General features: G+C 38.1%; 21 protein-coding genes across 21 annotated transcripts; 9 read left to right on the top strand and 12 right to left on the bottom strand.

Annotated features, from left to right (window-relative positions):
- Positions 1 to 90: 90 nt before the first annotated feature.
- On the bottom strand, positions 91 to 405 carry VICG_00859 (uncharacterized protein; the record flags this gene model as incomplete). Its single annotated transcript, XM_007604246.1, has 1 exon — positions 91 to 405. One exon carries the CDS (start codon positions 403 to 405, stop codon positions 91 to 93), a length of 315 nt encoding a protein of 104 aa, XP_007604308.1.
- Positions 406 to 1,286: 881 nt separating this feature from the next.
- Positions 1,287 to 1,577, bottom strand: VICG_00858 (uncharacterized protein; the record flags this gene model as incomplete). Its single annotated transcript, XM_007604245.1, has 1 exon — positions 1,287 to 1,577. The coding sequence occupies one exon, from the start codon at positions 1,575 to 1,577 to the stop codon at positions 1,287 to 1,289; it is 291 nt and encodes a 96-aa protein (XP_007604307.1).
- Positions 1,578 to 2,590: 1,013 nt separating this feature from the next.
- VICG_00857 (uncharacterized protein) lies at positions 2,591 to 3,325 on the bottom strand (the record flags this gene model as incomplete). Its single annotated transcript, XM_007604244.1, has 1 exon — positions 2,591 to 3,325. One exon carries the CDS (start codon positions 3,323 to 3,325, stop codon positions 2,591 to 2,593), a length of 735 nt encoding a protein of 244 aa, XP_007604306.1.
- A 978-nt stretch (positions 3,326 to 4,303) lies between these two features.
- Positions 4,304 to 5,485, bottom strand: VICG_00856 (uncharacterized protein; the record flags this gene model as incomplete). The annotated part of the gene is made up of 1 exon (XM_007604243.1): positions 4,304 to 5,485. One exon carries the CDS (start codon positions 5,483 to 5,485, stop codon positions 4,304 to 4,306), a length of 1,182 nt encoding a protein of 393 aa, XP_007604305.1.
- A 746-nt stretch (positions 5,486 to 6,231) lies between these two features.
- On the top strand, positions 6,232 to 7,215 carry VICG_00855 (uncharacterized protein; the record flags this gene model as incomplete). The annotated part of the gene is made up of 1 exon (XM_007604242.1): positions 6,232 to 7,215. One exon carries the CDS (start codon positions 6,232 to 6,234, stop codon positions 7,213 to 7,215), a length of 984 nt encoding a protein of 327 aa, XP_007604304.1.
- Positions 7,216 to 7,825: 610 nt separating this feature from the next.
- VICG_00854 (uncharacterized protein) lies at positions 7,826 to 8,305 on the bottom strand (the record flags this gene model as incomplete). The annotated part of the gene is made up of 1 exon (XM_007604241.1): positions 7,826 to 8,305. The coding sequence occupies one exon, from the start codon at positions 8,303 to 8,305 to the stop codon at positions 7,826 to 7,828; it is 480 nt and encodes a 159-aa protein (XP_007604303.1).
- A 346-nt stretch (positions 8,306 to 8,651) lies between these two features.
- Positions 8,652 to 9,182, top strand: VICG_00853 (uncharacterized protein; the record flags this gene model as incomplete). The annotated part of the gene is made up of 1 exon (XM_007604240.1): positions 8,652 to 9,182. The coding sequence occupies one exon, from the start codon at positions 8,652 to 8,654 to the stop codon at positions 9,180 to 9,182; it is 531 nt and encodes a 176-aa protein (XP_007604302.1).
- Positions 9,183 to 10,059: 877 nt separating this feature from the next.
- On the bottom strand, positions 10,060 to 10,755 carry VICG_00852 (small GTP-binding protein domain protein; the record flags this gene model as incomplete). Its single annotated transcript, XM_007604239.1, has 1 exon — positions 10,060 to 10,755. The coding sequence occupies one exon, from the start codon at positions 10,753 to 10,755 to the stop codon at positions 10,060 to 10,062; it is 696 nt and encodes a 231-aa protein (XP_007604301.1).
- Positions 10,756 to 11,060: 305 nt separating this feature from the next.
- VICG_00851 (uncharacterized protein) lies at positions 11,061 to 11,654 on the top strand (the record flags this gene model as incomplete). The annotated part of the gene is made up of 1 exon (XM_007604238.1): positions 11,061 to 11,654. The coding sequence occupies one exon, from the start codon at positions 11,061 to 11,063 to the stop codon at positions 11,652 to 11,654; it is 594 nt and encodes a 197-aa protein (XP_007604300.1).
- An 88-nt stretch (positions 11,655 to 11,742) lies between these two features.
- Positions 11,743 to 12,066, bottom strand: VICG_00850 (uncharacterized protein; the record flags this gene model as incomplete). The annotated part of the gene is made up of 1 exon (XM_007604237.1): positions 11,743 to 12,066. One exon carries the CDS (start codon positions 12,064 to 12,066, stop codon positions 11,743 to 11,745), a length of 324 nt encoding a protein of 107 aa, XP_007604299.1.
- A 154-nt stretch (positions 12,067 to 12,220) lies between these two features.
- On the top strand, positions 12,221 to 12,568 carry VICG_00849 (uncharacterized protein; the record flags this gene model as incomplete). Its single annotated transcript, XM_007604236.1, has 1 exon — positions 12,221 to 12,568. One exon carries the CDS (start codon positions 12,221 to 12,223, stop codon positions 12,566 to 12,568), a length of 348 nt encoding a protein of 115 aa, XP_007604298.1.
- A 160-nt stretch (positions 12,569 to 12,728) lies between these two features.
- Positions 12,729 to 13,817, top strand: VICG_00848 (uncharacterized protein; the record flags this gene model as incomplete). The annotated part of the gene is made up of 1 exon (XM_007604235.1): positions 12,729 to 13,817. One exon carries the CDS (start codon positions 12,729 to 12,731, stop codon positions 13,815 to 13,817), a length of 1,089 nt encoding a protein of 362 aa, XP_007604297.1.
- A 231-nt stretch (positions 13,818 to 14,048) lies between these two features.
- On the top strand, positions 14,049 to 14,987 carry VICG_00847 (uncharacterized protein; the record flags this gene model as incomplete). The annotated part of the gene is made up of 1 exon (XM_007604234.1): positions 14,049 to 14,987. One exon carries the CDS (start codon positions 14,049 to 14,051, stop codon positions 14,985 to 14,987), a length of 939 nt encoding a protein of 312 aa, XP_007604296.1.
- A 567-nt stretch (positions 14,988 to 15,554) lies between these two features.
- VICG_00846 (uncharacterized protein) lies at positions 15,555 to 15,803 on the bottom strand (the record flags this gene model as incomplete). Its single annotated transcript, XM_007604233.1, has 1 exon — positions 15,555 to 15,803. One exon carries the CDS (start codon positions 15,801 to 15,803, stop codon positions 15,555 to 15,557), a length of 249 nt encoding a protein of 82 aa, XP_007604295.1.
- Positions 15,804 to 16,436: 633 nt separating this feature from the next.
- On the bottom strand, positions 16,437 to 16,751 carry VICG_00845 (uncharacterized protein; the record flags this gene model as incomplete). Its single annotated transcript, XM_007604232.1, has 1 exon — positions 16,437 to 16,751. One exon carries the CDS (start codon positions 16,749 to 16,751, stop codon positions 16,437 to 16,439), a length of 315 nt encoding a protein of 104 aa, XP_007604294.1.
- A 655-nt stretch (positions 16,752 to 17,406) lies between these two features.
- On the top strand, positions 17,407 to 18,660 carry VICG_00844 (uncharacterized protein; the record flags this gene model as incomplete). Its single annotated transcript, XM_007604231.1, has 1 exon — positions 17,407 to 18,660. The coding sequence occupies one exon, from the start codon at positions 17,407 to 17,409 to the stop codon at positions 18,658 to 18,660; it is 1,254 nt and encodes a 417-aa protein (XP_007604293.1).
- An 82-nt stretch (positions 18,661 to 18,742) lies between these two features.
- On the bottom strand, positions 18,743 to 19,408 carry VICG_00843 (uncharacterized protein; the record flags this gene model as incomplete). Its single annotated transcript, XM_007604230.1, has 1 exon — positions 18,743 to 19,408. The coding sequence occupies one exon, from the start codon at positions 19,406 to 19,408 to the stop codon at positions 18,743 to 18,745; it is 666 nt and encodes a 221-aa protein (XP_007604292.1).
- Positions 19,409 to 19,597: 189 nt separating this feature from the next.
- On the top strand, positions 19,598 to 19,951 carry VICG_00842 (uncharacterized protein; the record flags this gene model as incomplete). Its single annotated transcript, XM_007604229.1, has 1 exon — positions 19,598 to 19,951. A coding segment is annotated over one exon (354 nt), but the record flags the coding sequence as incomplete, so codon positions are not given.
- Positions 19,952 to 20,023: 72 nt separating this feature from the next.
- VICG_00841 (uncharacterized protein) lies at positions 20,024 to 20,620 on the top strand (the record flags this gene model as incomplete). The annotated part of the gene is made up of 1 exon (XM_007604228.1): positions 20,024 to 20,620. The coding sequence occupies one exon, from the start codon at positions 20,024 to 20,026 to the stop codon at positions 20,618 to 20,620; it is 597 nt and encodes a 198-aa protein (XP_007604290.1).
- Positions 20,621 to 20,852: 232 nt separating this feature from the next.
- Positions 20,853 to 21,935, bottom strand: VICG_00840 (uncharacterized protein; the record flags this gene model as incomplete). The annotated part of the gene is made up of 1 exon (XM_007604227.1): positions 20,853 to 21,935. One exon carries the CDS (start codon positions 21,933 to 21,935, stop codon positions 20,853 to 20,855), a length of 1,083 nt encoding a protein of 360 aa, XP_007604289.1.
- Positions 21,936 to 22,598: 663 nt separating this feature from the next.
- VICG_00839 (uncharacterized protein) lies at positions 22,599 to 23,027 on the bottom strand (the record flags this gene model as incomplete). Its single annotated transcript, XM_007604226.1, has 1 exon — positions 22,599 to 23,027. The coding sequence occupies one exon, from the start codon at positions 23,025 to 23,027 to the stop codon at positions 22,599 to 22,601; it is 429 nt and encodes a 142-aa protein (XP_007604288.1).
- Positions 23,028 to 23,095: the final 68 nt, after the last annotated feature.

Below are 23,095 nucleotides of genomic sequence, written 5' to 3'. Positions count from 1 at the left end.
GTTATCATTGAGATCCAGTTCTTGTAGATTCTTCAGCTTTCCTATTTCATCAGGTAGTGTCTCTAGTTTGTTATTGCCGAGATGCAGCCATTATAGATTTTTCAATTCTCCTATCAAGGCTGGTAATGACCTTAGCCCTTGTCCATGGAGATCTAGACAACATAGATGCTTCAGCTCTTCTATCACATTAGGAAGAGATGTAATGTCTTCGAGAAGTGAAAATTCATTGTCAATATCCTCATAACACCTTTGATATGTACAAGCCTCATACCCAACTGGATCGGGGCTTTGAATGTTCCCCAAGCCTGGATTGACTCCACTGGATGTGCTAAGAAGTGTAGCTCCCACAAATGCAACTAGAATGCAGATTGTTTTGTATGCCTTCTTTGTTCGTGCAATATTCATTAGGGTATGAGCTAAAAATTTTTTAAATATTCAAATTTTGACACTAGTAATGGCATACCTCTAAGCTTAAAAAGCACAATAATATATAAGCTTTAATTATAAGCAATCATCACCGTACTGGTAAAATCCTTGTGAATAAATTATACTACTCAATGACTATTTTTGAAAAATTTTTAATATATTGGTACATGTCATGTCAAATCATTCCGGTGCAATCATTCCAGACTGACTTGTGGTCTGTTAGACAAATAACACTTGAGTAGTTAGTGCACAGCTTACTGCACAGTAGATGCTCTACTATATTCTTTGTGCAATCCAGTTGAATGCAGGTGGATTGGGTGCGCTGTTGATTGTCTAAATGTCCAGTACAGAAACAAGCATATTCCCCGTAGCATAGCACGGTAGAAGACTGTATGTGAGTATATAGATATATATAGTTAAACTATAAAGCCTGCGATAAAATATAAAGTTAGTTGCATTTATTTAAGCACTAGTCAGAAAAGTAAATTGAGTAAATCCTACGTGGTCATGATCAGGCACACGAACAGACTACACATTCATAGATGACTCTTGTCTGTGATCTCTATCAGATATAGAAATATGTAGTGTTCTCTGTACAGATCATGTATCCACTCCTGCTATTATCAAGAACATCCTTTGCCTGTCTACACGCTTGCATTAACAACTACTGGATTCTTGGCATAGAAGAAGCAGTCCGAGGATGAGCCATTGCCTGTATTGCTAGAATAGAGCATCCAGTAGAATGAGTCAAGATATAGCATCACTCATATGGCTGGATTGTAAGCCATAGTCCAGACAGACATTTCTCCAATCCAACTTACCTAATCTGTATGTATATGCCATTCGCAGGAATATCTCTGCTATCCTCCATGCAGCGTGGAAACAAGCACTATGTGGCTGTCCACCCCCACCCCCACCTCCTTATCCTCTTTCATCTCAATGTCTTGCTCATCAATCAGGCATATCGTTCCATGTGCAAGCGTAGCGTCTGGCCTGAAGAAGCTCCTGTGTGCTCTTGGCTCTGTCCTGTAAATATACGAAATCACCCTGTCCACTGTGCCCAAGCACTCTCTGTCCACTGTCTCTGGCTCTATTTCAATTTGGTTGCTGTTCAGAAATGCGTCATCTGCTCCGCTGAATGTTATCTTCATTCCTTTGGGGCTGGACTCAACAAAGAAGCAGATAGACGTGGCTCATAGCTGCACATGTGTGCACCGCATCCCAAACCAAGAGATAGCTAGCTCTCTGGCCTGTTTAATCGAAGTACTCTATTCTACTACATCAGATGGCAGCTGTACTCGTGCAACCTTCGTAAGGATATAAATATCTGGCTACAGATTGCATGTTTTGGAAGCATCGAAATGCGGCAGAAATAAAACCACTGATAGTCTTGCATGTGTTTACTATTATTCACTAGATGAATGTGCCACAGCATAAAGTAAATAAATGTACCAAAGTCAATCTCTTTAATAAATCTTTTCATCGGATTTACCCACCTCAGGATCAAGAGCACTGACAGCTACCTTGAGATACAATCACTTGGGTGCTTTCCTAATTACTTGCCTATACTCGGTCTTCATATCGTCTGTGACGCCAATCGTACTGTACTTTTGCGATACAATTTAAATACTCGGCATCCCTGTCATTATCGCTAGAGATCTGGTGTTCATTGCTATGTATTTTCATGCCCGTTTGGAGTTGCCCAGAGCCATTAGGCTCTCCACTGGTAGAGAATAAAATGTGAGTGCCGTGCACAGATGCTCTTCTCTGAGCATCGTAAGTATCTCATGAAGACATGCATGTGGGCTGGTCAGTAAAGCTTTTATTGCCTCATTGAGTGCTTTGGAACTATCAAAAGCCTTGAGAAATGGACTAGCTAACATTCAAATCTATCAACTTCTTTATACTGTATTACTAAAACACTCTTGAATGCATTTTACGAGCACACAATCCATCTAAAGAGGAATGGCATCACATCCCAATATCTCTTCTAGAAAGCTAGGATAGAAAAGTTACATACAGATTAATGAATATTCTTCGAGATAATGTTCGAAGACTTACTGTAGTAAAGACGCATACTCCTACATCCAAGGCACGGATTGAAGAGAAAGAACTACATTAAGTTTGTGAGCCAATTTATTACAGTAATATTGACTCGTAGTCCTTATAAGACATCCCCATTGAATTCAACACGATCTTCAAATATCGCTCTCAGTTCTTTTTTACCTAGAGTCTTTTCCCTTTCTCCTTCCTCTGAAATATTATTACCCGTCAAATCTAATAACTCCAAAGATTTTGATAACTTACTTATCTCAACTGGTAGTGTCTCGAGCCTGTTGTAACTGAGATACAGTACCCTTAAATTCTTCAGACTTCCTATCTCAACTGGCAATGTCGTAAGTTTGTTATTATTGAGATCCAGGTATTGTAGATTCTTCAGATTTACTATCTTAGGTGGTAGTGTGTCGATATTGTTATCACTAAGAAGCAATTCTTGTAGATTCTTCAGCTCCCATATTACAGCCGGTAATGTCTCAAGCTTGTTACTATTAAGATTTAAGCACTGTAAATTCTCCAGTTCACCTATTTCAGCTGGCAATATCTCGATGTCGTTACTACGGAGATCCAGCTTCTCTAGCTTTAATAGTCTCTTAATATTGCTGTCAATAGATGTAATGCCTTTGAAAGATATAGATATTTCTGTTTCATTCTCAGAATACTCTTCAAAGCTGTAGGGTAGAGAACATACTGTCTCCCCAGTTCCAGGATCTCCAAGTGGATTGGGACATTGAACGCTCTCAGGATTTGTGACATTTCCAGAGCTCTGGAGTGTAGCTCCCATGTGTACAGCCAGACTGCAAATTGCTTTGTATGCCTTTTTTGTTCGTATAATATTCATCAGGGTATGAGTTAAAAAATTTTAAATTAATTAAATTAATTCGAATTTTGACAGGAAATCACAATGATATATCTTTAAACTTAAAAATCACAATGGAATATATAAGCTTTGACTACAAGTATGACAGTATTTGCTGTCAACATACAACCACTAGCTGTGCTGGTAATTTGTGAGTAAGTTCTACCTATTCAAAGACTGCGCTTAACAATAGGATATTGACAGGTATCAAGCCATTCAAAGTGTAATCACTTCAGATTGTATTAAATGTGATTCGTTGAATAAGCATCACTGGAGTAGCATTTAGTACACAATAGATGCTCTAGTGTTTTCTTGCGATCCAGCTGAATGGAAATATATTCTCCTGTAGCATATCACGGCAGGAGATTGCATATGAGTTATCTATTTCCAACACACATAGATATAGTTAAGCATAAAGCCAGCGATAAAGCATACAGTTGGTTTGCATTTATTTAAGCACTAGTTAGAACTCATTCTTAAATGACTCTTGTCTGTGGTCTCTATCAAATATCGAAATAGTGTGTTCCCTGTGCAGATCGTGTAGCTACCCCTGCTATTGTCAAGAACATCCTCTGTCTTCCTGCACTAATCAGCTACTAGACTCTTGACATAGAAGGATCAATTTGAAGATGAGCCAAAACAGATGCAGTTAGCTGCTTAATTCATTTAAGGATGCCGTGCAGATGAACTCTATTTCAATCTCACACCAGAAACGGATACTGCTCAATGTTCTGTGCATCAAGCTTACAGGCTGTATGAAAATTAAATAACACTGCTAAATAAGTAATTTATTTCAATGTCTGTGCAAAGATAAACCACAGTTCTGCAGATGTCCTGGCTCTAGAAGGGACATCCATCTAGCACAGGCGTCATTTCTACGCTTCCGTTGACCATGTAGTTATTCTGCCTCAGCCTGTGGAAGTTAGAGGGATGGCTGATCAGTAATGAGAATGGCAGACACTAGTACGTGAGTGCTTTGTTATTCTCAGGCATATTTAAAAGATTCTGAGATAAATCTACATATGAGCATGCAAACCTGTATGCATTAAACACACAGATACTTGCAATCAAATTGTAAGCCTGCTCAGCGATGAGGAAAAATAATGCGATCTGTGCACACACTGTCACAAAATGCTTTAGTGCAGACTTGTTCTTCTCCTTTCCAATCCTCTTCACCAGAAAGCACATTCCTATGGATGCAATAATATAGGGTACAATGATGATGGATAAAAGATCAAAGTGTCTTGCATGTCCTATATCGCGCAGCATCAAAGCTTTGACCACTTCAAAGCTGTTGTTCTGGATCGTATCCTTGCCAATCATGATGCTCATCATAGATTTGAATGGAACAGCATTGCTGGCTGCATTGTCAGAAAGAATACCACCTACAACAAACACTCTTGAAATGTCAACATCGAACTCGGCAAAAAACTTTTCGTATTGAGAAATATCCATTCTATTCCTTTGGAAGTATTCAGTAATGGGAGTACCTCCCAGAAGATAGGGTGCAAAATATGCTAACAGGAGAGCCACTGCAGCGACGAGACAGTTGCCAAAAACTATGAGACGAGCTGCTGATACCTTCGAGGTAATGAAGGAAACAAGCTTGACCATGCCATATATAACTATGCTGCCAATAATGCCGCCACATATAGTGGAAAATAATTCAATTGAAACAACACATGCTACTAACAATAATAGGCCCAATACTCCCCAGAAAACTCTTCTTCTTTTCGAATATGGAACCTCATAGTGGTTGAATATGTACTCAGATGCCACATCCAGGACTCCAAGAAAAAATATCATCACCTGTAGCACTAAAAAGCCTCTATACCTAGTAGCAATGTGCAAGATCATTACTGACCAATTGTCCACATTTACGAAGCAGAAGATAGTGGGTGCGACTGTGTTTTCTGAGCAGAACTGCCATAGCCTAATGCAGTTGTATGCAAGTGCTGGCACCAAAATAACCATCTGCAGAGCTAGGTACTTTGCAAACTCACTGGCCAGTACTTTCTTGACCACAGCATAAGAACCACCAAGAAGATGCTTGGGCCTCCCAACAATGCTTGCTTGTTCAGTAGCTGCATTGTGTGTATCACCGACATCAGCTAAGCTGTCTGTAGTGGTTGAAGTAGGCATTTTATGAGGTGCAAAATACGACCAGAACTTATCTAAAAATTTGATAAAAATTTTAGAAAATCAGAGCTGTTTGGAAACAATCTTCACCAACCATAAACTATACATTTGTACACATTGATATAGTTATGCATACTGCACATCCACTCTAGAGCTCCATCATGCATAGGAAACAGTAGCCCTTCCAATGCTTGTATTTCCCTTGTCTCATGCCAATGCTTTCATCACTTGCTGTCTTACATATCAAGATATTTGATTAAACACCAATGTATGTCTCCCTGCTTTCCTATCCATATACTCTGCCATCCTACCCCTGACTACTATAATATTCACTTCTATCTTCATCATATCTAACCACCTACTTATTTTATATCCATTCTCATCTAGTAGAGCTGCTGCCAACTGATATGCTCCTATCCATCCTAATATTAACCTATCTATTTTACATCGCTAAAAATCCATATCAACCACTATACTGCCAGGCCTTGGATCTAGTCTTCTGAACAAGTTTTTCTATTTGCAACTTGGCTTGAGACAATCAATCACATATGTCTTGCACATACATATAGGCTTATTAAACAAAGACAGCAGGAGAGATATACATATTCTGTGAATGTGGCTGGTTTGTGCACTGCTCTACTGGCTATATGTTATCTGAGACTATCCTTTGAGTATTCTCTGTCATACTAAAATCAACTGATAAATTAAATCGCTAAGTTTTGTACAATATAAAAGTTGCATGCACACCCATGCACGGCTTGTTACTTTCAATCAAAACTGTAACTGATCTGATCAGAGTACTGCCTGTTGGATTTCCTATCCTATTCTCCACAGATGCCAGTTGTAATATGAAGAGTGATGAACGAAGACCCTTGGAATGCGAGCCCCAATACTTTCTTGTCTTTGATGATGCACTAGAAGACACCTCACCCCACCCAACTCTTGAACTTAGTGTTTTCAAGGACCCAGATGGCCGTTTTACTACTTTTATGAATAATTCCAGAATCTCTGGAATAATCAATGAGTACTTTGGATATCTGAGTCTTGACCAACATGGAGACTATCTAAGTAACGAAGCTAACATTCGTGAAATTGTGGCAATGAAACTGTATTATGCTTGCAATGCAACAAAAGATAAATTTTTAAATGAAGATGGTAGTCCAAAAGATGAAGCAGTTCAAGAGCTTAAAACATACTTATGGGAATCAAAACTCACAACAATCTCGACATCAGGCTTCGGATTTAACTATGTTCCAATCAAGGCATGGAAGTTCCTCACTGATCATTGTGAAACAGAAGAGTTGTGGATAGAAAAAACGACTATTGACATTGATGCACTGAACAATCCAGATCTCAGTAATATAACAGCGTTGTTTTTGTTTGATGTTGGATTGACAGAGATACCATGCTTGTATAATCTCACTGGTCTTGAATACCTCTGCTTGAATAATAACAAAATTGTAGAGGTTAGTCTTCAAAACTACTTTGATGCTGAGACAGGTATACACAGAACTATGCCAAACTTGAAGTGTCTGAGTTTGCACAGAAACCGCACGTCAAATATCGATCCAATTTTCAAAGATGTTTTTCCAAATAAACTCATGGCAATAATTCTGGATCAGACAGTTTTATACTATCCGTTTAGTGATATGAAAGATGAACTGGAACAAGTATATAGCGAGCTTATTGAACCGGGTGAGAAGAAAAAACATGAGTTAGATGTCACGAACTAATTAAATTGGTCTTCAATACCGATTTAAAACACTTTAATACTTTTAAACTTTATCTTCTACACAAATGCTCTTTGAGTATTGTTACTATTGAGCTGCCAGTCTATGGCTCTTGACATTAGCAACTGTGGGCGAAGTGGTAGGTGGTATTGTTCATGCACTTTATAAATAGACAAAATCTAGCTACAATACTTAAATAACCTTATTTAAAGATTGGCTCGTACAAACTACAGATCCTGCGATACATCGCTACACAAGGGCTGTACCAATCCACAGCCATTTATATGTCTCAAAAATATCCTCTACATTTTATATAGCCTTCTTAGTTGCTCATACTACCACCACAGTCTCTCGTCACACATTCTCCTCAACTGGCCAAGGATCAGCGTGCTGATAGTGAAATTGCAGTGCTTGTGGCTGTACTATTTGGCAATAGCTAGCACCAGTAGTGCAGCATGCATTCCTGTCCCGCAGTTTCTTAAAGATATATCTGAACAGCATGTGCAAGCTCAACCCAAAACACCATGTTGCCTGCCAGATGGAAAATAAAGACACATGAAGTACTGAATCGAAGAGAAAGAACTGCCTCAAATTTGTGAACCAATAATTGCAATTATTGTCCTTGTAAGATATTCCCATCAAACATAACACGATTCTCAAATATCACTTTCAATTCCCTGCTACCCAGAGTCTCTTTTCCATCACCAACCTCTGAAATGTTATTGCCCAACAAAATCAGTAGTTGCAAAGAACTGAACAGCTTTCCTATAGTGTCTGGTAATGTCTCAAGCTTGTTTAAATCAAGATACAATGTTTTTAGATTCTTCAGCTCTCCTATATCAGCCGGTAATGACTTTAACATGTTATCACTGAGATTCAGTTTCTCTAGGTTCACTAGTCTTTTAATATCGCTGCCAATAAATCTAATGCCTTGGTTAGATATAGATATTTCAGTCGTATCCACAGGATAATTTCTAAAGCTATAGATTCCACCTGTGTTTGCACCATTGTCCGAGTTATGGAGTGTAGCTCCCATGAGCACAAGTAGACTCCAGATTGCTTTGTATGTCTTTATCGTCTGTGCAATATTCATTTAGGGGTGTGGCTGAAAATTTTTAAATTAGCTCGAATTTTGACAGGAAAATCACAATTATATAGCTCTAAGCTTGAATTGAAATGCCAATATCCAACCATTGCTGTACAGGTAAATCCTTGTGAATGAATTATATTACTCAAAGACTGTAACTGTACTAAAATGGGAGCTGTTGGATAAATTAATACTGATGTAGCCTTCACTACACAACTATGACCAGATCCTCGGCACATTGTTAGAAATACGGCATGTCTGCACATTTCTACATTATGTGTGAGCATAATGTATTTTCTCCGCTACATTGCATTTTTTACAATTTTTTGATTTGAAAAAATTTACCCCAACAATGAATAGTAATTCAGATGTTAGATGCTTAATTGGATTGGAAAATATCTATCCGACAGAATATACTGGTTTTCCAGTGGTAGCAAGTACTTTAAGGATCATATTGCTTGTCGGATCGATCATGCTATTCTTTCTCAGTTGCTGGTACTTTCATGGCCACGATTCCTTGGCCTTTTTCACTTTTCAGTCAGATAAGAGTCCAAATCGCAATGAAACAAATGATGATCGGTTGAGCAAAATCAAAAAAAGAATGATATTCATGACAAAAGTAATATTGTTTATAATATGCTGTTATGCTGTTACTCCTTACTCGAACAATCCAAAACAAAGAGAATATAAGCACACTTATTCTGATCTCAAATTTTTATATTTTACGAATCAATCCCTGTACTTCACCGTTCTAACCGTGGCTGTTGGTTTCATATACAGACTCAAGCCTAGATTGTTTAAACTCTACAACACACTCCTTCCAGTTGCACTTACTTTCGAAATTGTTGTCACGGGGGTGTTTTGGAGTCCTTTATTTCGTTGATAAAAAATTACTTATAAACAAGAACTTTCTCAAACCGGGGTATGAAACACCCATATTGACAGAGCTAGGACTGCATCTTTTTCCATTGATTTTATTGATTTTAGACCAGGTTGATGTTAAGCTGAGACGAACTAGATTGCAATCTTTGGTCATGACATGCTATTTGATATTGTGGTGCAGCTTGGTTGTAATACTAGGAAATATTAGAGGGAAGTATTTGTACCCCTTTATAAATCTCTTTACAAGTGAAATTCTCAGACTATCATGTTTCTTGGCTATTATTTTAATCTTCCACATAGTTTACAGACTATATATTAGATATAAGACAAAAAAGAGATTTATGAAATATTAAATTGGGAAGTTGCTAGATTAAAACGTTAATTTTATTAATATTTGTAGTTATTCTGGTAAAACCACTTTATTAAATGTATGTGACAGATGTTCTGAACTACACTGATCATTGCCCATTCACCTGACTAAGAAGCTATAAACACAGCATAGTCATTTAAAAATGAGCCACATGTAAAGTGATATAACGACCTGCTTAGCAAGTCATACATCCGACTTACTTGGCTAGCTATTATATGAAACCCGGTGGAACTCTCAAATAAATAGTTCTAAAAAATTTATCCTCAGTTATGAATGATGCAAGTAAAAGTCGCTTTGTACAGAAATAGCAAAAAGAAGAAACTTTATAAACAAAAAGTTTGGAGAAATGTAAGGTCTGGTAAGCAAACAAGGCTACTGCGATTGTGACTTTTTGTGGCGTTCGAGGAACATTGTGCTTAAAAATCATCTCGGCTTACTGCCTCAGAATATATGCTCGCAGCAGTAGAACATCAAAAATAAAACACGTTTCTTAAATTGTTTATTTAATTTATTCCTCAGGTGCCAGATCAGCAATCTTAGATGCATCCTCAACTGACGGTGTGCCAGCAAGAATGTCATAGTTAAAGTCTACAGATTCAAGACTGATGTTGGCCGTAAGATTAAGACTAGGATCATTGAACAGCGATCTAGTCAGTTTTGTAAATGGCTTATCAAAATTATATCCTGTTTTGGCACTTATCTCAACAAACTCTGGGTTATAATGTGCCACCTTTGGTGCATACTTACTAAAGTCGCACATGTTCTTGGCTATGTCAATTTTATTGGCCAGAATAAACATCTTCGGATTTTCTACTCCACATGCATTGTAAAATGCTTTCATGTGCTTGGGAATATTGGCCATTGTCTCACGGCTATTTGCATCAAAGAAAAAGAACCCTGCTATTGCACCAATGTAGTATCCGTCTCTAAGTCCCACATTCTTCTCCTGGCCTGCAGTGTCCCAAACTTCGTACTTTACATAAGAGTTCTCCCCAATTCCTAGAGTTAAGAACTTCGTTACTGCTCCCTGGGTAGCATAATACTTTGAAATGAAATCCCCATTCAGAACTTTATTTATGAATGTGGTCTTCCCAGTACCGCCGTCACCAACCAAGCATATTTTGAACTTGTAGGTTTTATTTGGTTCCTTTTGGAGAACTGGCTCGGTGAGATTTGGCTCTTCTGGTCCTTCAAAAACTTGCATGGGCCCAAAAATTTTCTTTTTTAAATATAAAGCCAAAAACGGAAATAAAAATATAAATGGCACATTGTTACAAGCGAGGTCATGATGCAATTTAAAATCATTTGTGTTGAACATTTATTGATGGACGCAGTTGCATACGAAACATGGCAAGAGAGCCGCATTGGCAGTGACATTTGGAACCATATTAAAGCTTTGGTGTATTTGAGATACAAAGAAGTTTATTAGCACTAAAGTAAGGGCAAGTCGAGCATCCACCATTTTGTGATTATATATTCTGTCTAAACAATGACTAGGCAGACACCCCCATGTTTGTGTTACTCTTGCTTATCCATCTTCTGAACACAAAAGCCGCAGAGATTCATCCATTAACAAAGCAAGACATCACTTTAGACCACAGTAAAGCTGATAGTGTGAAGAAACAGCCTTTTCTTGTGTTTATTTACTACGAAAGGAAAGATTTCAGCTGTCCACTCTGTGAAGAATTTAAAGACGTACTACCCACTTTAAACATACCCGTTAAGACTCTAAACTTTGCAGAAAATGTTGAGCTTGGTTCAAGGTTTCTTCAGCACACATTTCCAGCCTTTATTGTTCGTTACTCAGGCAAAAGCTATGTGATCGAAGTACAGAGCACAGGCAATTTAAGAGAAATCATAGACAACGAAAGCTGGAGAATGATTAAGCCTGTGCGGAGTATCATTGATGTTAACTCTGCATTTGCAATTGCTTTTAGCAAAGCAAACAGGATTATATTCTTTGGAATCCATGTATTCTATTATATGATGAACTATGTTCCGGACTATGCTGTGAGTCTCTTCATAGTCGCAATAATGTTCTTTCTTGTATACTCGATTATTGATGTGCTGGGAACCAAAAATCCAAAAGAGAAGGCATATTGACTGTACATTAAACTAGCTTTCAGTTATGTTTTATTATTATAGCATCTTGGTTTGCATGGTTGCTTCTGATGCTGTCTAAAGTTTGGCTTCATATTACCTCATCAATATACCACTGTTTTTTCGAATCAAAGATATAAACATAGACATTTTGTCCTGAGTAGGTGTAGAATCTCATCCAACTTACAAAGTCTTCATCCACATCAATCGTAGAGGGGCTGAAGATCACAATATCCTTCTTCAACTCACTGGATAGAACTGTCTTAATCTTGAATTTGTCCGCACACAGAATGGTGTTTTCCAGCGGCTTTCCAAATGTCTGAACAACCACAAATTCTGGTGTAAGAAAACTAGATATGCCGGATTTTACTTGAATGATTTTTCCTAGCTTTGCCGTCTTGTCAATCTTCTTCATGGGACCATGAAAAATATGCTTTGACTTCCGACCGGAAAATTCTCCGCTACCGTGCATTTAAAAGATAATTGGCAATGCTGGCCTGCTGCTATCGGAGATTGTAGACTTTAGTGTCAAGTTTTGCAATTCCTATAGTCATGCAAAATTTTACCCCATGGATAGAAAATCACAAATCTTTGCGCCAACCATTAGTGTAGGTGGTGTGAGGAAGCCTGTAAAGAAACAGATAGGGGCGGAGTCTGGTACGAATCTAATGTTCAAGAAGGTATGTGATTCTATGAAAAATGATTTAAAGCCTACTTTAGTCAAGAGTTTCTCATACAAGTACGGCGAGGATGTTTTCAACATTAACGACGCAAAAATCAAGTCGATAGGAAAGAACAAGAAGCACGTGGCATTTTTAATTACTGGAAACCCTACCACGATAGATGAAAGGCAAGCAGTGAGAGAATCCTCCTCAAGCGAAGGAGTTGGAGAGAAAACAGAGGATACTGTTGAATGAATTTATTAATGCTTTGAATGAGCTATTGAACTATGCCGGTTCTGTGTTGATTTGGTTTACAAATAGCCATTTATTAATTAAATGCCCTTATGTTTAACTCTTCCAGCATTCATTATGTGTCGCCATTCAAAATTACAAAAATTTTAAAAAAGACTTGCCCATGCCTTTATTTGTTCTTGGATCAAATTTAATGGGCCAGCTAGGATTAGATCAAGACTTGTCATCCACAAACAGGCCTATCGAGCAGCCATTCTTCAGAAACAAAAACATTGTAAAAATTGCAGCTGGAAAGCTGCATGCTTTCATACTGTGCGAAAACAACGAACTGTATAGCTGGGGTGTGAATGATGATCGTGCATTGGGAAGAGAGGGAGACGAAAGAGCACCTACACCTGTTGCAATTACCCAGAAGATCATGGATATTTGCTGCGGCGCTTCATATTCCGCAATTCTAACTGAAAGAGGACAGGTATTTGCCTGTGGCACATTTAAAAGCACATCCGGTGTGTTTGGATTTGATTCAACCACGAAATTCCAGCCTACTTTTAAAAGAATTAAAAATTTAAGGAATATCAAAAAGATTTTCGGGGGACAGAACCACATAATAATGACGGATGGGCATAATAATCTCTGGACAGTTGGTGCAAATGAGCAAGGACAGCTGGGTAGAATCCACCGTGCTAGAAATGTTAAGAGATGTCTTGAACCCTTTCAGGTTTCATCCAAAATGAAGAGAAATGCAAACTTTTCGTTTACAAAAGCAGCAGGTGGTGGATCCCACTCTATGGCAATTAACACGGATTTTGAATGTTTTGGTTGGGGATCCAATTTTAACGGCCAGCTTGGCGTTGGTGATACAACCTCCTCAGAGGAAAAGAGAATAGTTCTACTGGATAATGTGAAGAGTGTAGCATGTGGGTCTACACACACAATATTTCTCACGAACAGTAATGAGGTCTTTGGCTGTGGCGACAATACTCTTTCCCAGCTTGGAATAGAAGGCACAAAAATGGAGGTTACTCCTCGTTTCATTATTGGAAATATTGATAAGATAGCTGCTGGCTGCGACTTCTGCATTGCACAGCGCGGATCAAGGCTTTTAAGCTGGGGGTCCAATCTGAATGGAGAACTTGGCTTCGACGAAATAGAGTATGATGAAATCAAGAAGCCAACTGAGATTGATTTTTATTTTGGAGAAGTTGTAGATTTTAAATGCGGAACCGATTTTGTGATAATACACACTAAGTGAAGATTTGGCATAGAAAACAGTAGATATACTCAGCTACAATTTTGTTTTATTAAAAAATTAAACTTTTAATAATTTCCACAATTTTATTAAGGTTTCTTAGGTTGGACTCCGCCGTGGTGCTGTACCAGATCAATAAAGCATATACAACCAAAATAAAGCCAGGTGTTTTGTGCTCATCAATCCTCTGCCTTTGTTTATATCAAAAATTTTTCATCCAACCCCAAAACTTTTATGAGACGATCAGCGTATGTGTCTCCACAAAATAAACCAGAAAGAAGCAAAAATGGCCATAAGAAAGCGTACAAATATAAGGAGAATATCATCATCGACAGCATTACAAAAAGATATCTGAGGGTGGCTTTTAAAATGGTGCTTGGAGTTCTGCTTGTTTGCAACATGGTTCTCTGCATTCCCATTCTTCTCTGCAGCTTTGCAGCCCGCCCCTTTGATCGTAGACTGTCTAACTCAATTGCAACAATTACATCATACACATGTTGGACAATAATAGATTGGGTCTTTAGGATAAGCACTACAATGGATGTTCCGGACATTCCAAAAGGGAATTACCTTGTTGTTTCTAATCATATTAGTGCTCTTGACTTTGCCCTGATCAACAGAGTGAACAAGCACATGTTTTCCCACTCGAAATACGCATTTAAAAAATCATTGCGATATGTTCCTGTATTTTACCAAGGCTTCCTAGCACTAAACTATCTAATTTTAGAGAGAAATTTTGAAAAGGACAGAAGTAATATTGTGGAATACGTTCAAGATCTCAAGAAACACAGATATCCCATTTGGCTTGTGCTATTCTGTGAGGGTTGCAGATTTTCTAGCATGAAGAAGGAGCTTTCAGACAAGTTCTGCAAGGAAAAAAATATGGAGCCTTTCGTTAATGTCCTAACACCAAGACACAAGGGATTTAGTATTATAAAGGACGAGCTTAGAGGATCGTATGTCGATAAAGTGCTTGATCTTACATTTTATTGTGACAGAAAAGATTTTTCTATCCTTAACCTTCTCTGTACTGGTCAAATATACGAATTCAAATGTGATGCTAGGATTGTTAGCCTAGACGAGATAGAAAAATCAGAAGAGTTTTTAATGGAGTCATTCAGAAGAAAAGATAGGCTTATAGAAACGTGGAAGAAAGAACACAAAAAGAACTAGGAAATAAAGACACATATGTTAATATTTAAAATTATGTTGGATTAGGCATAAAATCATACTTATTGTTTACACTTTTTATGCAAAATGAAATTTCACAACGTTGGGAACACATTATTCCTCAAAGACATTCTAGACTCCTCAACGTTCGATGAGCTGTTTGAATTCAGGGAGGTCACTGAGGAAAACCCCAGAACAGCTATTCTCCAAGGCGCATAAGAGGAACAGGCTCGCAAAGAGAAGGATACTGTGAGTATTGTGAGAAGTGGTATAATATGAAAAATAGCAGCTATTGGTACCATATGAATTATAAGCATGGCATAAACTGCAAGGGAGAGAAGTATCCAATGCCCAAACTGAAAGAAGCCAGTGGGCTAACTCAAGGATACTGCACAGAATGTGAGGAATGGATTTGTCTTGGATCCTCCAAAAAGAACTACAGGTTTAGTTGGCTGAGGCATGTACAAAAGATGCATAGGAAGAAAAAGATAAAAAAGTCAAAACAAAGGACTAGCAAATACTGACTATCTAAGCAAATATTGATGGTATGTTATTAACTTGTTGTTACATTTACTCAAATAAATGCTGTTTCCCTAGTATTTTTGGATCTATCTTTACTGATTTAACGTTCTGTCCCTTTAAGAAGCACTGCTTTACAAATACCTTCTCTCCGCTTTTCCTTTGAATAGTTGCATTTTGAAGATGCATGTTCATGGCAACATCACACTTCACAAGGAAGCCTGAGACCGCTTGACTGTCCTTCAACATCATTGTGATTACTTTGCCCCTTGACATTCTTATGAGCGTGAGTGGGTACATGGGTTATGAGCGGAGAAAAATAGATTAACCCTACCAGGATGCACCGCATAGACCACAATATAACTATAATTGAACACTAAATACTGGTTGGCCGAGTAGACCACATTTGTAATGTAATGTTTAAGTGTTTATTCCAGCTTTTGACTCCTCTCTTTATTGATAATCTCATCAAGCCTGCTTTGCAGATAGTTGTCTAGGAACCTTGGAAAGTCGCGTCTTTTTCTGAAGATACTGATGTATGCAAACGAGAGGACTGCTGCGAAGAGGAATCCTTGGAGAAAGATGATTCTTTTCATGTTTGCAATACTATTCATAGGAATCAGAAAACAAACAAATTAAGCAGTAAATACTAAACTCTGCATAAGCATGTGCTATTAGCGATAGACGATGAACACAAAAATGCTGGATGATAAAAGGCTATGGAGAGTCGGTGGCTAATAAAATACCTCATGCTTGGCTTGACTTTCCAATATTTAATCAAATGGAATGTTTGTATTGGACATGCTGTCACAGATAGTTTGATATCAAGCTGCGCTCATAAGCCATCGTTTATTGCCAAAAGCAACACACTGCAGCAAAGATGGTGACTTATTTAAGAGAAGTGTGTTTTGCTCCAAACGTCATTGTTAATGTTTACTGTTGTTGGTTGAGCTTGTCTGAAAATATCTCAAAGAACTCTTCCCTTAATTTTTTGATTTGCAAATAGGATTGTATCAAACTAACTAGTAAAAAAAGCAGTGAAATAATGGAACTCTTATCTGCCAAAAAGTTAACTGTAAGGCTCCATAACTGCCGTGCACTTCTACCTTCTTCGTTGCTTCGGGTAGGTGGCTGTTCTTGGATACTACTCTGGACATTTCCATTCTCCTCGCGGACATCATGCACACTCCTATTTTCTTCACGCATTTGCCTCTCTCCGTTTTCCCCACTTTCCTCTTCATTCTCCATATCCTGGGTCCAAAAATACTAAGAAGTATTGGAAATATGAGCATAGAAAAGTCAAGTGGCATAATTTACTCTGTGCTTCAGCTATTGGCCTGTAGTAATGTGCTATGGCCAATGTCAAAATAAATACCAAATCTTTATTTTGAATGTGAGTAGCGAGCAGAAAATCTATTTATATCTGCATTGCCTTAGGCTACTGCTGGTATCTATTTTCCTCATCATCTCCTTGAGCGATTGATGGATTTGACACTATGATTAAAAATCTGTATAAACAAATAAAACGCTAGGTAGCATGTCATAAAACATCAAGCTGTGGTGCACTGTACTCGCATATTTGCACTAAATGAACTTTTAGTATCTGCGTTTAATTTTTATAAGCTGATAAAAGCATATTTTACTACTTCATAGAATGCGCTTTAAAATAATCGGCTATTCAAATCATTTCAAAACTTGACCGGTGGTTTTGGTTTGATCCGCCTTTTTGTCTTTCATTTAAATGGAATTTATTTTATGCCAAAAGCAACACGAAATGGTAAAAGCCCTAGAATGGTAGCACTAGTTCACATGGGATGTTCATTCGTTGTTTTTCTGGCCCATTTTCATTTCTTTTTTTCTATATTTTATCTCCCAACAATTCTTCCACATCCCAAAGACCCCGATGATTCCAAGGGAGGATGACAGGAAAGACTCTCTCAACCTATTGATTTACGAATATCTCCTAAAAAATGACTTTCAAAAAACTGCAAATTCGTTTAAGGAGGAAACAGGGATTGCCGAATATAAAATAGCGGACTCTCAGCCCATGCTTAGCTTGTGGTACAATAACTTTCTCGAGACTGTTGAGGTGCGGTCTGGACAGAAAATGTCTCCGGACACTCTTAACAGGATTGAGGGAATAATGCTCAAGTTAGAAAATGAAAAACAGAGATATGCAAGGCTAAGGAGTCCTCCAGGCAAACCACAGCACATGATGAGAAGACCAATCGATCCTAGGGTTATGAATGGGATGCCCAATGATCCATACTCTGCTTCGTCTAGTCCTGCTACTGCAACAATACATCCGGCTCCTCCATCGTCTTCGCCGATCCTTACAGAATACAAGAAGATAGATCTAGGGATCAGTGCACTCATACATTCAAATTTCTGCCCCCTCAACAACATTCTTATTGTCTTTTCCTCGGATCTTCATTTCTATTTCTACAATCTCAGCACAAATGAGATTGAATACGACTTCCAAATCTCGCAGAGATGTCTAAAGCTACTGAGAGTAAAGGAAGTTAAAAGCACAATTTACATGGCATATTCCTCTGAGGACTATTCAATACGCTTGTGCAAATATGAAAATGCAGAGAAAAGTGATATCAAGATATTTGAATTTGACTCTCCTTTCAAATCGTTTTGTATCAGCCATGACACATTGTATATTTTTGATGAAATGAATACCATAAAGTCATTTACTTTTCTTGGGGTATGCACAGGGGTGTCACAGTCTGTACAGGCATTGTCCATCGAGTGTGTAGCAAATAAATTATTAACGATTGATGCATCGAAAATAGCGGAGTACGACATACGGCTTAATGCAGAGACTGCAATCCTTGGAAGAAGCAGGTTTCCGATTGTAAAGATTAAAGGTGATGACATATTCCTGATTCTCAACGATTCAATACAGGCTATAGATGGGAAGATGGGCAGTGTAGTATCAAGTGTAAAGTGTTCCCTTCCGAGTAAGGACGTAGCCCTGCTGTTCAACACGATAGCAGTGTGCACCGTCACTGACCTCTTCTACGCCACAGACATAATACCACTTCGAAATCCAATGGAGCTTGATAGCTTCATCTGTTTTAATACCAAGGGCCTTATTATTGTCTCTTCTGACGGCATTGTAACGCTTTTTACTGGACACACTGTCTAAAAATAAATTACACCTCTTTATAACCTTGTTGAATATAAAATTGAGGTGTTTATGTAGTTATGTTTTAATTACCAGCTTTCTTCTACCTCATTCGGTGTTTCTCCTTAAATTCTCTAGGCAAAATGAATGATGGGTCGCTCCAAATTCCCAGTTTTTTCTTTTGCGCCCTCTTTTCTTCCTCAATAAATCTACTTTTAAGCCCTCCAAATGATGTTTTGGCACTGTCGTACACACAGGCCAGCCCTTTCTTTACCATTTCTAAATTCACATTTAGATTTTGAAAGGTATTTTTCCGAACAAACACCATTGCTACAATTCTTCGATAATGGTCAATATCCAGCACTCTAATTTTAACCTTTTTGTTCAAGACCAGCCTTCTCAGTTCCTCCCTTGCCTCTTTGGCAAAGGGCTGCTCAGGCCTGTCGAAGAATCTCACCTCAGGCGCATCGATCCCGGCAAGCCGTATCGAGAGTGGCTCTATACCCTTGATACTGGATTTGAATCTCAAAAGGGGCATGTGTACAACCTTGAATCCATCCCCATCCCCAACCTTTGTGACAATGCCTTTAAATTCAAAGCTTTTGAACCTGCGAGGCAAATGATCAAGACTAGTCATTCTTCTCGACTTTTTGAAGACAAAGTAGATTGTGAGTGGTGTTACTAGAATGGAAATCGGCAGTATGTTTTCCTTCATGAAAAACAACATGTGCCTGTTCAAAAGAAATATTTGATGCATTATTCTGTCCATTTGGGGAAAGCATTTTGGAGATTACTTAGACTGTTTGTATATAAAAAGAATATTTGACTATAGTGGCATCTATCTGCTGTTCTATTTATTAAAGCCTAACCACGTCCAGTCCTATCCAGGAATGAACCATAGCGAGCAATTGATCGCCACAACAAAAATCAAGCACCGACAAATCTAAATCAAATAAAGCCAGAAGATAATCATGTAAAGCAGTTCTTATTTCTACGCAAGGATCTCAAAGACTTCAGCACTGGCGCTCTTGTAGCCCAGGGCTGTCATGCCGCGATTGCTGCAATAGAAAAGTCTAAAGAAGACACAGGAACAATGGACTATCTCGGCCTTCTTGAAGATATGACCACAGTTGTATATGGAATTGGTGAAAAGGACATGTGCTCTATAATGGAAGGCCTTGATTCATTTGGAGTTAAGTATCATCTTTGGCTTGAAAATAGACAAATCCCTACCTGCATTGCAACTGCTCCTGTAGATTTGTTCCAAAACAAGTCATTTGATAAATTCCGAAAGAAATTTAGATTGTTTTGAAAAGAAAACATTTATGTTTTGCTTTTAGTTTCAGCTTATTTTATTAAAACGTGTTTTGTTTTTACCGCAAAAATGAAGCCGGCCATTAAGAAAGAAGAAGTAGTAAAGACTATCTGTCCAGAATGCAAGAAAGAAGCAACAGTTAGGAGCATTGTTGTCAGAGAGACAAAGCCTTACAAGCGCATTTCATATACAGAATGCAAGGGCTGTGGCCTGAACGAAACCGCAGAAGAAGACATTGAAGCCCTGGATTATGGAGTGAGTATAACATGTGATTTTACGGACAAGTCTACTCTTCCAGACAATATCAGAAGAATGGCGTTTGTCAACCACAATTCCGAGGTAACCTTCTACCACAATAATAAAAAGGCGTTCTCGTTCAGTACAATCAATTCTAATGTTGACTGCATTGAAGGTGTAATTCTCAGGGCGGTGGAGATTGTTGAAGCAAATATTGTTGGGAATCCAGCATTGAAAGATACTCTTAGCACCCTCAATTCCCTCAAAAAGGATGGATTCAAAATGACCATTGCTGATAATACTGGATACTCTAAGGTGTGCCCGGTGGGAATGGAGTATACCCAGGCCCAGGACATGTCATTTGATGATCTCAATTCGAAGGACAAGACGGTGGCTCACAAAAAGACTCCCAAAGCATCAAGTAAATGATTCTTGGTTTAGGTTGAGAGTATATTTCTTTTTTTTGTTAAATAGAAAACCGCCTGTTCTGTCTACAGTTAGTCAGCCTAGGTAGCACTGTTTGCAGGCGATATTCGGCTGCACAATATCGTTGGATATGCATGAATTTGCTAAAGTTTTAAGAGTGCTTAACTTTCCTACAAAAAGCGGATGTTTGGCAAATACCACTTTTAGATAAAAACTCAACACTGAAGCTTAAATGTTATTGTTTATTTAGTTCACTTTCCCATTCCCGTTCCAACTTGTCAAGAGCATTGTTCAATCTTTTGCATACACGTTTGCCTGCGTTTTCAATTGTAGTCTCAATGGTTGTTCTAATTCTTTGGATGGCTATTTCATCCTCACTTTCATTAGCCTCTTTCCATTCCATTTTTAGTCCATCTAGAAGCCTGTACCATTGACTAAATATACTGATGACAAATATAATCAGTTGCTCGTCTTTATAATGCTCTAACTCATGTTCGACTTCAGAGCTTACTCTTTTTAAAACAACTTTTAGCCCGTCTCTTAGCAAATCAGTTAAATCACCCTCCAGATCAGACATTAGTTTTTTACAACAATACTCATTAATATCTTGAATTACTTTACGCAGAAGTTCGATGCCTTTCAAGATTTCTTGCCCTAGCATCCGCTTAGATTTCTCATCACCTTCTTTTTCAGCTACACGGTATCTATCTGCTGCCATACGAATATACCCGTACCACTTTCTAAACATCGAATCAAAATAACTAGTTGGTACATCTGTAGAGTTTTGGATGTCTAGTGTACTTCCAATAGATTCAGTTCTTGGATTGGCTCTAGGCAAATGAGGCTGCTTCTGGTTGCTTGCAGCAGCTGGCTCAACTTCTGCTGTGTCCAAATTCGTCTGCACATCATTGAAATTTTTGCTCAATTTGTTTAGCTGTTTGATGAAGAATGCAGCTTTATTCTCTATGCACCTTTCAAATGCATTACTATCATAGCTACCATCTGAGTCTGACATGATCGCATCATTCCAATTTTCGTTTTCTGCACCATCCAAGGATAAAGTTAAGTCTTCAAGCTCCAGCTGTACGTCTCTGATAGTTTCTATATCCTCTTCGGTATCACTACTCGTATCTTGATTAATCTCCTCAGGTCTTCTCAACTCATCCCCCGTCTGGCCCGCTTGGGCTAGGAAAACGCTATCTGGTGCTGGCTCTTCTTCATTCATACTTGCACTAATCATTGATAAGGTGAAAATGGCTAGCAAAAGGCGATACGTGCTATTTACATTAGCCATTCTTTTGAACTTTGATTTGATCATGAGGATTAGATAAAAAATTTTCATTTAAAAATAGACCTATCAAAATAAAAATTTATCGGATGTTTGATTTCTTTCACGGCTTTTCCAATACTGATACCTCTTCTAACTGTCTATGTGGCTGTTTATGGTTTTCTTTTTGGTTTATCTATTCGATTTTTAATCTCTTCCATGATCCCTATCATCTTTTCTTAGACACCTTCTACTCAGCCTTCAGCTGATCTAAAAATACCTAATGTTGTATCAGCACATTTCTATTCATATGTCTAGTAAATCACTTAGGTCCCTTCCAGAAGTATTTTCACATGCCACAACATCCGAATGTGTGCAACTTCTTAGCTATCCAAGTAGCTTTAATACTTCAATCTATTATAATAGTTGTACCATACAAGCCAGTTGCCGAATCATTAAAGCTAAGGGCTTATGTCTACGTTTTTCTGCAGGTATTTGACATCACTCCCAGAGCTGTATCGACTCAATGCTCTTTTACTTTATATTAATCAATACATCTTTTAAAAGAAACGGGTAAAACTCTTAGCTATATTTGGAAATGTGCATTCTTTCATTTTTACTGTGAAATTAATTTTTAAAATTTTTGAAAGCATACAAATCAACGATGCAATTTTCACAAACTGTATGATCTTGTATTTAATTTTTACTAGAAAATCATCTTCTTTGGTCACCTGTTTTTAGTTTTTTATACGGTCTGTAAATGAATTCAAAGAAGAATGAAATGAATATTCCAAGATAAACACACATCCACTTCCAACTAAACACTGTAAGTATCTTGGCAACCATCGCCCAGAAAAGAACATCCCAGCAGAAGGAAACAGGCCCGGGCGCATTGATTGAGGTCACATCTACGAGTCTTTTAGTTTGTTCCTCGTACACAATCTTTGGCTTACAAAACTTAAAGATAAAGACAGTGGCCACGACTTCGGCTGTGGAAAGAAGGAGAAAAGCAAAAAAAGAAGCCTTCTTGTGCCAATACATAAATAGAGCAAGGAGATTGTAGACCACCAGACATTTTATAAGAATTGACTGGGTTCCCCGATTGGTCTCAAGTATTGCTTTGAGCTTCTCAGATCCTCTCATTGTGGGGTATCCAAGAAGTCTAATAATAGTCTTGCATCTATTTAATAAGCATCATTCAATAGCCTTTG

The sequence above is a fragment of the Vittaforma corneae genome, assembly GCF_000231115.1.
Source record: "Vittaforma corneae ATCC 50505 unplaced genomic scaffold supercont1.5, whole genome shotgun sequence".
Lineage (NCBI taxonomy): Eukaryota > Fungi > Microsporidia > Nosematidae > Vittaforma > Vittaforma corneae.
The sequence above is the reverse complement of the archived record's forward strand: the minus strand, read 5'-3'. Positions and strand labels throughout refer to the sequence as shown.